Raw genomic sequence first — 13,908 nt, forward strand, 5'->3', positions numbered from 1 at the left:
GAGAGACGTGGGAGAGAAAGAGAAAGAAGGAAGAGAAAGGGAAAGAGAGAAAGGGGGGGAAAGATCGGTCGGGTGATGGGAAATCGCTGGGCGTTTAGATGTGCGTCATCGAAGCCGTCAGAGTCAGAGAGAGACGTCGTGTCACGCAATCTTTCCTGTGGGGATGGCGCGTCTTGTACACCTGAGCGTCTGAAGTTGGACCCAAGGCAGATCTTCGTGTGCGCATGCAATTCCTTGAGTTTAAAACACGTGTTGCCTCGAGAACAAGACGAAGGTGCTGTGTGGTGTGGCAAGATGAGAGAGCGCTTCACACGGGACAGATGCATGCACAAGAATAGATCTAAACAGAACACGCAGGTGTAGGCATAGAGGCCAGTGTATATGCGTGTGTAAGCGCGAGTCTTTGGGTGTATACGTTGTTGTCGCGTCTACCGGTGCGCGTCTCCATTTAGAACGCGACGCAGATTCTGTTTCTCCATTCGGTTGGATTTTTTTCGGGAGGTCACTGTTCCTAAACGTTTTTCACGTTTTTCCCTAGCCTTCTGCTTGTGCGACAGGCGTGGTAGCGAACGCGGAGAGGCACTCGCTGGGAACGCAAACTGGTGCCGATCTTGCTGCGAGACATGCAGCGCCTTTGAACTTTTGAGGGCGAGAAAAACCTAAATTTCGCATGCTTTCGTCATTTTGCCGCTAATACACACTCCAGGATCTGTTTATCGCAGGCAGGCATCGATTTCGAAACAGGCAGAGGGGGGATATGCACATCCGTCGTCGAGGTTTCTCCACTCTCTTTGGGGAAGAAGCGTTCCTGTAGCTGGTGCGTCGTTAGTATCTCTTTTCTCTTCATCTTTTCTCTGTCGTGGTTCGTGGGGGGTTCTCTCTATGCCTCCTAGAGGAATTTGTGGTCGTTCTTTGTCTCGGGCCGTGTCTTTTGGTTTCCTACGTCCTTCCTCTCTCTTGTCTTTGCCGCCTTCACGGTTACGCCTTTCTCTTCCAGCTCTCTTACGCGGGTGTTTTCTGTTCGTTCTCTCTTACCCATTGTTTTTCGTTTGTCCTCGCGCTTCTTTTCCGGAGCGGAAAGATGCGCAGATGGAACGCCGCGCGTCCTCTCGCGTTTTCCCCACAACAGCGCCCGAGGCGGGTTGCGCAGCAAGCCTCCTGCTGTTTTGTTTCTACGCGCTGTGAGTGTTGGGTTTCTCGCGTGTCGCGGATTCTCTCGGTGTCTTCGATGGCCTTCCGCTCCAAGTCGCAGAAAAAGGCGCAGACTTTTCGCGAGGCTCCGGGCGCGTCCGTCCTCTCGTGCTGGTTCGACTCACCGTTCCTTTTCCCCTCTCTGCTTCGCCCCGCTCGGTGGTGTCGCCCACGCGTGTTTGTTTCTAGCCGAGAAGAATCTAAATTCGAAAAGGAAGAGAGCGAGGAGGAAGCGAACACGAAATACGAGTTTCAAAACTCTGCGCGGCGTTCTGAAAAAAGCCCGCTCGGTCACAGTTGAAGGCCTGACGAACAGGGCTGGAAAGAAAGAGGTGTGGTGTCTCTGGAAAATCGGTGATCCAGACGTTTTCCCCCTTAAAATGGTGACCCGGCTTCCCAGTCGGCAGATAGCATGCCTACGGCGAATGGAGAGACACTTGCTACAAAGAGACAAAGATAACGAGAAACCCTGGCAAACAATTATATGCATGCATATATATATATATATATATATATATATATATGTTCATATATATTTGAGGTTGCGTCTATGCATGTAGTTGAATATTTTTTTCCTCCCTCCTATCTTTGCACGTTCCTCTGTGAACACAGATTCGTTTTCTATCTTGCGTGTTTCTTTCCACACCAGAAACAAGATCCGAGAAAGCCGCGAGATCTCTGCCAGTGTCTCTCGAGCTCGCTGAGGATCTTCTGACGACGCACGTTCTTCCGTGCTGTCGAACAAAGATCTTCTCTCGCTCCAGGCAGTTCACGTTGCATCTCGTCAAAAAAACCCACCTCTCTTTCTCCCCTGAAAGGCTCGATCCAGGCTGTCTCGCCCCAGCGACAGCATTTCCCGAGCTCTTTGAGTCGAAAAACGCCACTATATTATACGAACATGCAGTTTTCATAGCGAGACCATGTTTTGTTTTTATCACATAAAAGCACAAGAAAAGGAGAGTACGGTCTCTGTACAAACGATCCTGATCAGTCGGGATATCCTCCCTGTCTTGGAAGTTTTTCTCTGTACGTTCCGCGATTCGGAAAAGCGAGACATGCACGTCAGGCGAATTGAGAGCAGGAAGACCCGTGTAGTGCTGCGTTCGCTTCTCTCTCTTTCTAGGTTCGCCGTCTTTTTCTGTTTTCTGAATTGCTAGTCGGGACGAGCGACGGGGCTTTCTGGCTGTGCCGATATGTGCCTTCTGCGTATCGCCTTCTTTTCCCGTCCAGCAAAACCACCAGAGTGGAAAGAAGCGAAAAAATCCCGTCCTCGCGCTCTTCTCTCGCCTCTCTCTCTTTCCACCTCTCGTGTTTCCGCAGTAACGTTGCTGTCTGTGTCATCCTCTCCAGCTTTCTCGCGGTCTCCCCGCTGCGCTCGCGCCTCTCTGCTGCTTTTTGCGGGTTTTCTGGCATGCGAGAGACCAAAGCGACTGCTGTCTCTCGTTTCGCTCCGCCTCCCTTTTCCCCGTCACCAAAATCCCTGCCTTTTCAAGTTTTCACGGAAAAAATCTGGAAGGGAGCGCTCTGCCTGCGACGGTTCTAGAGAGATCTTAGCGGCGTCTCTCCGTGTCGGGGGGACGACCGCTCGACAGACAGACCGCGTGCGCTGCCAATTGAGCGAGATTTTGCGTGTTTGCGTGTTGTCTTGGGTTGCGCGTCGTTTTGTCCCTGGAAAAACGTCTTGCTTCCTGCACGATTTGCATGCTGCGTCTGCTCGCGCTCTCTTCTTCGCAGAAACACGAACAATCCCGTTTTTTCTCACGAAAACCCCGCTCTTCCCCAAGCCCTGCGTCCCCGTTCCCCTCCGGTGTCTCTCCACCCCGGCGCCGTCCGATTTCCCTGTCCGCTTTCTCGCCGAGGCTTCCGTTCTTTCCAGTTGTTGCGCGCGGACCAGCGAACGCTTAGGCGTTGTCAATGAGTGTCTCGTCTCTGTCTTTTTTGTTTTCTCTCCGTTCTTCCCGTTCCCGAGATTTGTGGGGCGCGTCCCCCGCCGCCCGTCGCTTTCGACGCCACACGCCCTGTGCTCCGGCGCACTCTCCTCACCGGAAGAACCCCGTCCAAGTCGCGGCTTTCCGTCCTCGTTGTCTCCCGTCCAACTCGCAGCCTCCTTCCCTCCCTCTTTGCGCCTCTCCTGAACCGTGTGTGCTCACTTCCTGGCCGTTTTCGCCTGGAGCCCCGTCGCAGTCGCAGCTTCACTTCCCTTGGCGCTCGCCGTTTCTCCTGGCTTCGCTCTCCACGATGGCGTCTGGGCGTCGCGCCGAGAAAGGCACTGTCGCGGCTCTGGCCACCGCCGAGAAGATCGGAGATCCGAACTTCCAGGTGACGGAAAACCCAGGCTTTCTTCAGAGGCGACTTCAAGTCTTTGACGCGCTCTACGAGAAGCAGAATCAGCGGCTGAAGGAAAAACCCCGACAGGAAATTTCCATCGAGTTGCCCGACGGATCAAAAAAAAGCGGAACTGCGTACGAAACCAGTCCGTACGACATCGCCCTCGAAATCTCAAAGAGCCTCGCCGACGCCTCGCTCGTCGCCAAGGTAACCTAAAACTGGCCTTGCCCGCGCGTACGTGCGTAGAGATTTCTTAGAGTATCTGCGCAGACAAAGGCACATGTACCAAACGCATATACAAACACAGCTGTATATACAGGTGCATACATATACTTGGATTCACGTGCATATATATACAGATACATATATACATATGTATATACATATATATATATATGTATATACATATATATATATATACATATATATATATATATATATATATATATATACGCGTGTGTGGATGTGAATATGTGTTTTAGTGGTAGGGATGTCGGTGAGTGTCGCTCTCCCGTGTGTCTGTGTGGAGGTGAGGAAAGGTGACCTTGCGGTGTTCTCACCTGTGCTTCGCCGCGCGTTTGCCAGGTGTTGTACGAGCCAGGGGTTGGAACGGAGGCGATCACTGCAGCCGACGACGAAGAGGAAGAGTGTGCATGCGGCGAACACGAGGAATCCCAGGACGACAAGTGGATTCTCTTCGACATGCGCAGACCCCTGGAAGGCTCCTGCAAACTGCAGCTCCTGAAGTTCGACTCCGACGAGGCGAAACATGTCTTCTGGCATTCCAGCGCCCACATCCTCGGTGAGGAAAACGCGAAAAGAGGGACACAGGCCGAGACGCGCGCCGGAAAACAAAACACGTCCGCCTCGATCCCCAAAGATGAATTCCGTCGGGACTCGCCCACCTCGACACCCAAGCTCACCTGCACATGTTCATCCAACATATATATACATACATATTTATACGTATACATATATATATATGTATATTTTTATACATAGATATATGTCTGTCAGATATATATGTATATATTTGTAAACCTGTGTATTTTCGTACATGGACATGAGTTGTGTAGTCATCTGCACGTGTCTTTGTGGTAAGCGATTCGGCGATCTGTGTGCCTAGAGCTGCATGCATCTACATAAGTGGTGTATGTGAGTATGTATTTGTCTGTGTATGTACCTGTGTGACTTCATATATACATATACATATATATACATGTATGTCTATTTGTATCTGGCACTGCATGCGTGGTGTGGTTTCGACTGGAGTATGCTTGCCTCAAAGAGAGGTAAACGAGGGACGGCGAGGGAGATTGGCGGTCGTGTGTGAGGGCGTCTCTCCCTCCAAAGAGCGACGCAGAGGTGCGTGGCGCCGTTGTTTTTGGTGTCTGCGCGGATTTGGATTTCTAAAAAGTTGTGCGATTCGGGCGTTCCTTTTGGCCAATTACGTCGGTGAAGTCGTTTCCTCTGTCCCGCTGTTCCTTTTCGACCGCCGAGGCGTCTCTCAGTTTTTTGTGCGACTCGAGTGAATATTGCCTAGCTCGCCGATCGCCTGGCGATCTCGCGGTCTGCGTCTTTCCCATCGCGCACTGTGGCGCATTTGTGGAACTTTGCGCGGTTCCCCTTGTGTGTGTGTCTGTGGGGGGGGTTTGCAGGTCAGGCGATTGAAGCGACGTTTGGCGCTCAGCTGACGGTCGGGCCTGCGTTGACAAACGGCTTCTACTACGACGCGTACATGGGCAACGCGACCGTCACCGAGGAGAGCTACGGGCGTTTGGAGGCGGCGGCGGCGAATGTCATCAAGGCGGACCAGCCGTTTTGTCGTTTGGTGTGCTCCAAGGCGGAGGCGCTCGAGTTGTTTGCGGACAATCCGTTCAAGGTTCAGTTGATTTCGAGCAAGATCCCGGAGGGCGGCTCGACGACGGTGTACCGCTGCGGCGCGTTGGTGGATTTGTGTCGCGGTCCGCACGTCCCGTCGACGGGGAAAGTGAAGGCCTTTCAAGTGACGAAGCACTCGGCGACGTACTGGCTCGGCCGGCAGAACCTGGACTCCCTGCAGCGCGTGTACGGCGTCTCGTTCCCAGACAAGAAGCTGTTGAAGGAGTATCTGAAGCTCGTCGAAGAGGCGAAGAAGCGGGATCACCGGATGCTGGGCCAGAACCTGCACTTGTTCTTCTTCGACACGAACGTGTCCCCCGGCAGCTGTTTCTGGCTGCCGGACGGCGCCAAGGTGTACAACAAGCTCTGTGCGTTCATGCGCGAGGAATACCGTTTCCGCGGCTTCCAGGAAGTGATTTCGCCCAACATCTTCAGCTGCGACCTGTGGAAGATGTCGGGACACTACCAGAACTACAAGGAGAACATGTATCTCTTCGACGTCGAAGGCAAGGAGTGGGGGCTGAAGCCGATGAACTGTCCGGGTCACTGCATCATGTTCAAGCACTTGGCGCCGTCGTATCGCCAACTTCCGCTGCGCCTCGCGGATTTCGGCGTCTTGCATCGGAACGAGTTGTCTGGGAGCCTGACAGGACTCACGCGGGTGCGCCGCTTCCAGCAAGACGACGCGCACATCTTTTGCCGCATGGACCAGGTGAAGCAGGAAGTCGCGGACGCACTGAACTTCCTCTTCTTCGTCTACGACCAGTTCGGCTTCTCCTTTGAGCTCTTCCTCTCGACCCGGCCCAAGAAGGCCCTCGGCGACCGCTCGCTCTGGGACGCCGCGGAAGGCGCGCTGAAAGAGGCGCTCGAGGAGACCGGTCGCCCCTGGCAACTGAACCCCGGCGACGGCGCGTTCTACGGGCCAAAGATCGACATCCGCCTCTGGGACGCGCTCAAACGGCCGCACCAGTGCGGCACGATTCAACTCGACTTCCAACTACCCATTCGCTTCAACTTGCAGTACCGCACGCAGGACGAGGCCGTCGCCGCGTCGCGCGAGAAGGCGAAAGACGAAAAGAGCGAGAAACGCACAGAGAACGGCGACGAGCCCGAGGCGACGAAGGAAGAAGAATTCGGCGTCGAACAGCCGCTGCGCCCCGGGATGGCCCGCCCCGTGATCATCCACCGCGCTATCCTCGGATCCATCGAACGCATGTGCGCCGTCGTCATCGAGCACACCGGCGGCAAACTTCCCTTCTGGCTCTCGCCTCGACAGTGCATCGTCCTCCCCATCTCCGACAAGGTCAACGACTACGCAACCTCTGTGCGCGACGTCCTCCACAGCTGCGGTAAGGCGAGACGGCGGAGGCGAACCCCGGGCACGGGAAGTGCCGCGTAGAAAGCGGCAGAGAAGGCTCAGCGGGCGGGGGGAGTTGAAAGGGACACAGGCGAGGCGAAAAGGACAGGCGAGGCTACGGTCCTTTCAAGGGAAGCGATCGGTGCCGTGCTGGTGTCGTGTCTCAGGCTACGAGGTGGGGCTCGACGTCTCCAATAACACGGTGAACAAGAAGATCCGCGAAGCCCAGCTGCAGCAGTGGAATTACCTTCTCGTCGTAGGAGAAAAGGAACGAGCGGACAAGACAGTGACGGTTCGAGACCGGGCCGACCCGGAACACCAACACGTGCTCTCCATGGAAGACCTCTTGCAGCTCTTTGAGAAGCAGGGAATGCCCAACTCCAAAAAGACACTCACCGTAGGTCACGCCCTCGCGTGTAGATATATATAGATATATATCTATATATATCTACATATGTCTGTGTCTTTCAGTCACACACTGCCTACATCCATATATGGCTCCATATGTATGTATATATATATATATATATATTAGAGGATACACAAACATACGTTTCCGCGCAGCGTGTGTGTACGCAAAAATGTATGTGCACGCATCAATATGCGTGCTTTGTGGTAGGTGTTCACGGGAGTTAGAGGCAGGGGGAATGCGTGCGACGTAGTTGTGTATGTTTCTGTTTGGCGTTATTTGTGCTTATTTGGGCGTGCTGTGTTCTGTGTTCTTTGCAGCTTGACGCGTGGAAAACGAGTCAGCAGTAGTGGGGTCTCGTTGGAGAACGCGGAGAGCCCGATGTCGCGACGAAGAGGGCGGAGCGCGCTTTTTGTCTTTGTTGGCCCGATTGATCTTCGTTCACAAAGATCCCCTAGACGTGTAGAGGGGAAGTCGTCTGCCCGTGCGCAACCCAAGTAGAGACGCTCGCATGCAAGCGAAGCTGCCGTCTGTTTCTTTCGGGAGGCATAGGGTGTGCGCCGCGATGGATCACCTGTACAGAAGCTGCACAGTAAAAACATAAATGTGCGTGTATGCATGCACACGTGAATGCCTGTCATGGTCCGTGAGTTGGCGTTCTGGTGCTTTTTGTGAGTGTATCCTTTGTCCTTTTTTCTCGAGTGGGCCCTAGGCTGAACAGACGAAGAGGCCTGTCGCTCGTCTGCGGGCGAGGAGGCGCGTTTTCTCGTTTCTCGGCCTTTCTGGAACACCAGGCTCGTTTGTTCACAATTGGCGTCTAGAAGAAGCGGTTAAGGGGACTCTTGTACAACAACACAAATCAAACGGCTCCATTTTTTGCGGGGATCGCAACAAACGCCGATTGCTGGCCCCCACAGAACAGACGTCTCCAAAGACCCGCTGCAATGCAGGTGGCCCGTAAATCGTAGAGAGGTTAACAGAGAGACGTGAAATCGCAAAGAAGGTAACTCATACCCTAGGCAAGACTTCCATCTCGAACTGAGCGGGTGTTCACATGGAAATATATACATATACATGGATGCATGTATATATATATATATATATATATATTTGTAGTGGTTAGCCACAGCAGGTAGGCAGCAGTAGGGAACCCGAGAGTTAAGGGATCGCGTTGAACTCCTAGTTTTATGTTCAGATGTGGCTTTACGTCTGTGAACAAGTTGACCCTGCGCTCCCTGGCATTCATCGCGTTCAGAGAAGCGTGGGGAATCTGTGGCATCAAGGCCGCCTGCGGGAATGAAGGACCCTCCCTCGCCCCTCCTTTTTAACTCTGCGTGGCGAAACAACACGCGGGCAGTGTCTCGCCAGGTTCGCGTTTGATCCCGAAATCGAAGCATTCCGTCACACGCGTGTGGACTCGTACCATTCCCGCTCAGTTCACGGTCCTGGCTGTGTTTACCCAGCTCAGGGCGGCACAGGAGAGAGTGACAGCGTTTTCCTCCGCACGACGCCGCACGAGTCTCCGCCTTTACCGCCACGCAGTTGCGGCTCTATCTGACGCGCGCTTCGGCACGGGGCTTTTGCTGTTTTGACTGGAAATGCTTGTTCCCGGCAGATAGGCCTCGTAAGAGCGCCGCGCACCTCTTGAGGGTTTAGGAGCAGGAACCGCACTCCAGCCAACCAGTAAACTCTCTCACATTGCCAAGCGGCGCAGCAAGAAACGTGCACGCACGCACACGCTCGACCGAGGGTCAGCAGAACGGGCGTGAAAGTGGGGAAGGTGTTCGTCTGCTTCGCGATGCAGCTGCTTACGTTCCAATGCGGAGGCGCTAGCCTACGTTTCTGCGTCGTGTCGCTTCGCTCTCCCGGGCTGAGAGGACTGCCGGAACCTTTAGAGCACTTTAAGAGAACTGGTCTCGCGCGGCAGATCGTGTCGTCTGTCGACAGCGTCTGCACGTTCTGCGTCCTTTCCGGACATTTATGTCAGAAAACGTCGCCCCGCCAGTGCGCAGGATCGCGCGACACCGTATTCAGTCTCGACAGCGGGAGAGAGGCGATCCTCCAAGCAGGCGTTCAATTCAGAGAGGATGAAAGACGTTGTGTGACGACTGATAGTCTGGCGATGCTTGCACACAGGCGAGAGTTTGATTTTCTGGATAGGGTTTTGGTTCTCTCGAACCAGGCATCCCAAAACCGTTCAGCTAGCGCTGCTCCCGTGTGCGCTGGGGGAGGCTCGCCCCCGCAAATTCTGCTTCTGTCTCGTTTGCTCTGTTTCCCGAGATATCCAAACCACGAATCTTCCCTAGAGAAGTCACCGTTCTCTGTAAAATGAGGACGTACCCTCTCTTTCTGTGTGCAGGGTTCTAAATACGGAATCTCGGGGCGTTTTAGGGTGTGCAGGAAATAGGCGATCCGTACAACGGGAGAGCGACCGCCTCTGTCCCGCACGGGGTTCTTCGCGTCACACGGTCGGTTGTGGCTTGCTCTGGTTTTTCTCGCCGTTTTCTCTCGAAATTCGCAATCTCCACGTTCCCGGGGGCCAGTGCCTCTCCCTCTTTTCCCCACGCCGCAAACGCCCTACCCGCGACAAGAGGCTTGCGAAAGAACCTTGGCAAACCGAGCTCTCTGGCTAGTCTCGCGCGCGCGAGCTTGGTGTGTACGCCGCAGCCAGCGCGGAAAACCGTAGAGCCTCGAAGACGCCGAGAGGAAAAGGTCGACGCTGCGCGTTTTTTGTGCTTAGGCGGCGAGAAAGCCTTTTCCAGCTGAACGTCTCTGCAAAGCGAGGGCGCGAAACGAAAGAACGCGTTTATGCGAGAAAGCGAGAGAACGCGAGCGAATCGCGAGACGGGGCCCGAGAGCGGAGAGAGAGAGAGAGGCTGCTTACCCCTTTCCGGAACGGCCCCCGTTTCGGTGGCACGGAATTCGTTTCTTTTCGCAGCCGAAAGAGACGCAAATTTTTTCTGGGTTCAATTTCTTCTCTCGTATCTTCCTCGCATCTTTGCGTCTTTGCGAAGCAGAGCGAGTTTCTGGTTTTTTCCAACGCGCCATCGATGCGAGGTCATCTCTGCTTTTGTACGGGGCTTCGCCACCCCAGAGAGCGCCAGGTCCACGCGTAGGTCTTTTTCTCGCCGCGCCACGATGCCTCCAAAGCGCTCTTCGCCAGGCAGGAGAGGAGTTCCTCTCCTCTCCTTTTTCTTCCTCGTTCCCCTTCTCTTCCACCTGTCAGCTCCACTCTGGTTTTCCTCGCGCCTCCTCGCCGTTCGCGACGTCGAAGCCGCGCAACTGCGGACCCAGGTGAATGCCACGAGCGAAGGCGAAGCCAGTAACGCCGCTAACGCCGCCTCCCCCCCTGGACCGTCAGGCGCACCGGCCTTCGCCGGAGACGCCGCGGCGCCTGCAGGTCTTGCCGGTCCTCCTGTCCTCACGCCTTCTGCCTCGTCCTCGCCTGCAGCTCTTCCCTCTCCCTCGTCCCCTCCCGCTCCGGCTCTGCTTCCAGTGGTCGAAGGCGAACGTCGCCAGGCTGTGGTGTCTGTGGAACAGACGCAGTCTGTGTCGCCGCCTACTTCAGTTTTGCCTGTGCCTCTCAATGGCCCCGCTGCGGTAGCCTCGCGCGCTGCGCCAAGAAGGGGGGAACTCCCCAACGCGCAACCGGCGCCTGAGGCCGCAGCTGGCCTCGCTTCGGCCTTCGACGGCGGGGCCACGGACGCCGGTGCGTTGTCGCCTCGCATGCAAGTGACTTTCTGGTCGATTCTGGTGTCTCCGCTCGCCGCGTTTCCTGCGTTCCTCGCTGCGCGCCTCCTCTGGCTGATGAAAGTCCTCGCCGTCTTGTCCGCTGTGTTCATGCTGCTCTCGCCTCTTCCCACTGTCATTCGCATCAAAGCCTGCCACAGCACCGCCGAGCTCCAAGGCCTGCCGTACGTCATGCTTCTCCTCTCCGCCGTCATATGGTTGGTCTACGGCACTCTCCGGCGAGACCTCGTCCTCTTTGCGCCGAACCTGTGCGGCTTATTCCTCTCCGCGTGGTACGTCCACGTCTTCCGGAAATTCTGCAAAAACCCTCACCAAGCAGAGCTGCTCCGAATCTACATCGCCCTCAGCGGCTTCCTCCTCGCCGGCATCTTCATCGCCTGCCTCTTCCTCGGATTTGACTCCGGCACGCAACTCGTCGGACTCGCTGCAGGTCAGATCCCCTTGCCACACTCGGAAGAACAACGCAGAAAAGGCACACACTGTGTCCAAAACCACGTCGCATACCTCCGCATTCTAACATATGCCTACACATACCTGCACATATACATATATACATACACATACACATATATATACATACATATACATATATATATATATATATATGCGAACACATACTTGCGTGCTGACTCATGCCATTGTACGCACAAGCAAGCGTGAATGTGCTCGCACAGGCATGGTGGTGTAGGTCTCGCGTTTCGGGGGGGTTGCGGCCGTGAATCTCGCGGCGCCGTAACCCTTATTATCTTTGTTATATTAATGCTTGGTGTTCAATTGGTTCTATTTCCTAGACACTTTGTCGTCCGCTGTGCAGGGAGAAAAGAGGGAATTCGCAGCGAGAGAGAGGCAAGTCCATTTCTTCTGTGAACGGCGGCCTGCAGTCTCGCCCGCGGGATAACGGGGATTTGCGTGTGCGTCTCTCTGCGTCGTCCGTACGCTCCCAAGGGAGCAGAGGCGTCTCAAGGCGGGTTCCCGCGTGTGTTTGTCGCCTGTTTTCTCAGCGGTGATCAACGTGTTCAGTTACGTCGCGCCCCTCTCGGCTTTGCGAGTGATTCTGCGCGAGAAGAGCACCGCGTGTTTGCCTGTCGAAGTGTCGATCGGCAACTGGATTTGCAGTTCGCTTTGGTTGTTCTATGGATGGTTGAGTGAAGACCTCTTCATTCTCCTCCCCAACCTCATCGGTACGATTCACGTCCGCCATTTTTCTCCTCTTCCTGGCCCTCTCCGTCCCCTTTTTTTCCTTCTTCAGTTTCTCTCCACTTGTCTTCTCTCGTTCTCTGCCTAGTCTCTTTTCACTTCTCTCCATTTTTCTTCTCGGCTTCTCTCGTTCCCCCACTGCCTTCCTCTCCCTTTCCCTTTTTCTCGCTGCTACCGCTTCGTGGTCTCGCTCTTTCCCGAGAGGGTGCTTCTCTTCTCCCTCGTGCATGTTTTCTGCTCTTTTTCCTTCTCTTTTCAGGCACCGTCGTGGGGTCTGCTCAGTTGGTCCTTCTGGTGTTGTACCCGCCGCCTTCGCGTCGAGGCTTCTCGGTGTTAGGCGGCAGCAACTGCAGCCGGCCGTACCGGCCTCCGGCGTGCGCAATTCCGGCAGTTGAAGAGGATTTCCCTGTCTTGCTGCCGCCTTCCTACGGGTCTCCTGGGGCTCCGGCGCCGTCGTCGCTCGCGCCGCTGTCCGCCTCGCAGACAGATTACCTCTCGCCCTCCGCCTCCTTCGCCTCAGCGCCTGTGGCCAGCGTCGCCAGCACGGCGGCGTCGCACGACGAGGAGCGAGAGTCGCATGTCTTGAGTCGCGAGAAGAGCGTGCGAGCCGCGGACGCCGCGCACAGCTCCGTATGCGGGGTGAATGCGCCGTCTCTGCCCACCCACGAAATGCTCCTGAGGGACTGGAAACAGCGCCTGCTGCGTGCGCGAGAGGAAGAGCGTCTCGGCAGAAGACCGGAAGACGACGCGACTCGCGAAGGCCCCGATTGGTTTCTCGACTGCGACGAGCACGGAAACCCTCTAGTGGCTCGAGGCAGCGTGGCGGGGGGTGCGTACGACGCGGCAGGACGGCGCGAGGCACCGGGAGACTGTGCCTTCTTAGGAGAGAAAGACGCCACGTACGACGCGCAGACATGGACGGAGCGAACCTCGGCGAGTTTCGAAGGTCGACAGGCCGTAGTGGCCTTCGACGACTTTGAAGACGCTGAAAACGCGGCCGCTGCGGCGTACGGAGAACTCGCAAGCAGAAGCGCGGGTCAGCTGCGGTTGGCGTAAACGGAGGGGGTGCGTGCGTTCCGAAGCGCCTTGTGCGTGGGAGATTAGATGAGCTTCTTTCTCCCGGATCCCGAGGACGAAGCACCGCGAGCCGGAAAACGCAGATTTTAGTAGATCGCCTTCCAGTGTCGCGTAGAGAAAAATTTAGATGCATGTAAGGTCTTTTCCTTCGTGTGCAAAGCTATATGCGGAGATGGGAGACCGCGTGGGGGAAAAACCAGGGAGGGAAGCCACTCGGACTCGAACGCGGCGCAAGAAAGTCGCCGTTCATTGACGCGGTGGTGTTTCGGATAGGTATGTGCTTGTACAAAGAGGCCCGCGAATACAGGCGGAAAGGGCGAGAAGAGTATTTCTCCAGCGAGTCGGTGCGCAGACGCAACCTACCACGCATGGACTTTGCACTTTTTCGATCTCAGAAGTGCCCGGGTTTTTCCGGCGTGTCCGGCGGCGCAGGCCTCGGGTGTATAGGGGGTGTATAAGCGCAGCTCTGTTGTCGCGCATGTAGCCCAGCGGCTCTGCGCATTTGTGCATGGAGAATAGCGACAGGAGGAAAGCGGGGAAAAGAGGACACTGTGTGGGCGGGGAGCCGGCAGACAAGGTCAAGAGGACACAGAGGAGCCTTTTTTCTGTGTTTTGCGTGTGCCAAAGAAAGGAGTCTTTCCCCCCCTCCCCCCCACCACACGATAGTGTTCATCTACTACAATGTCCTAAATAAAGATTTTATGCGATGTGCACCTCC

At 55.4% G+C, this 13,908-nt stretch overlaps 2 protein-coding genes across 2 annotated transcripts; both read left to right on the forward strand.

Moving 5' to 3' along the window:
- Positions 1 to 3,429: 3,429 nt before the first annotated feature.
- Positions 3,430 to 7,516, forward strand: NCLIV_060420 (hypothetical protein; the record flags this gene model as incomplete). Its single annotated transcript, XM_003885596.1, has 5 exons — positions 3,430 to 3,726; positions 4,105 to 4,321; positions 5,178 to 6,749; positions 6,925 to 7,154; positions 7,487 to 7,516. The coding sequence occupies 5 exons, from the start codon at positions 3,430 to 3,432 to the stop codon at positions 7,514 to 7,516; spliced, it is 2,346 nt and encodes a 781-aa protein (XP_003885645.1).
- Positions 7,517 to 10,304: 2,788 nt separating this feature from the next.
- On the forward strand, positions 10,305 to 13,169 carry NCLIV_060430 (Os08g0535200 protein, related; the record flags this gene model as incomplete). Its single annotated transcript, XM_003885597.1, has 3 exons — positions 10,305 to 11,346; positions 11,918 to 12,097; positions 12,373 to 13,169. 3 exons carry the CDS (start codon positions 10,305 to 10,307, stop codon positions 13,167 to 13,169), a joined length of 2,019 nt encoding a protein of 672 aa, XP_003885646.1.
- Positions 13,170 to 13,908: the final 739 nt, after the last annotated feature.

This window comes from Neospora caninum, chromosome XII (genome assembly GCF_000208865.1).
Source record: "Neospora caninum Liverpool complete genome, chromosome XII".
Lineage (NCBI taxonomy): Eukaryota > Apicomplexa > Conoidasida > Eucoccidiorida > Sarcocystidae > Neospora > Neospora caninum.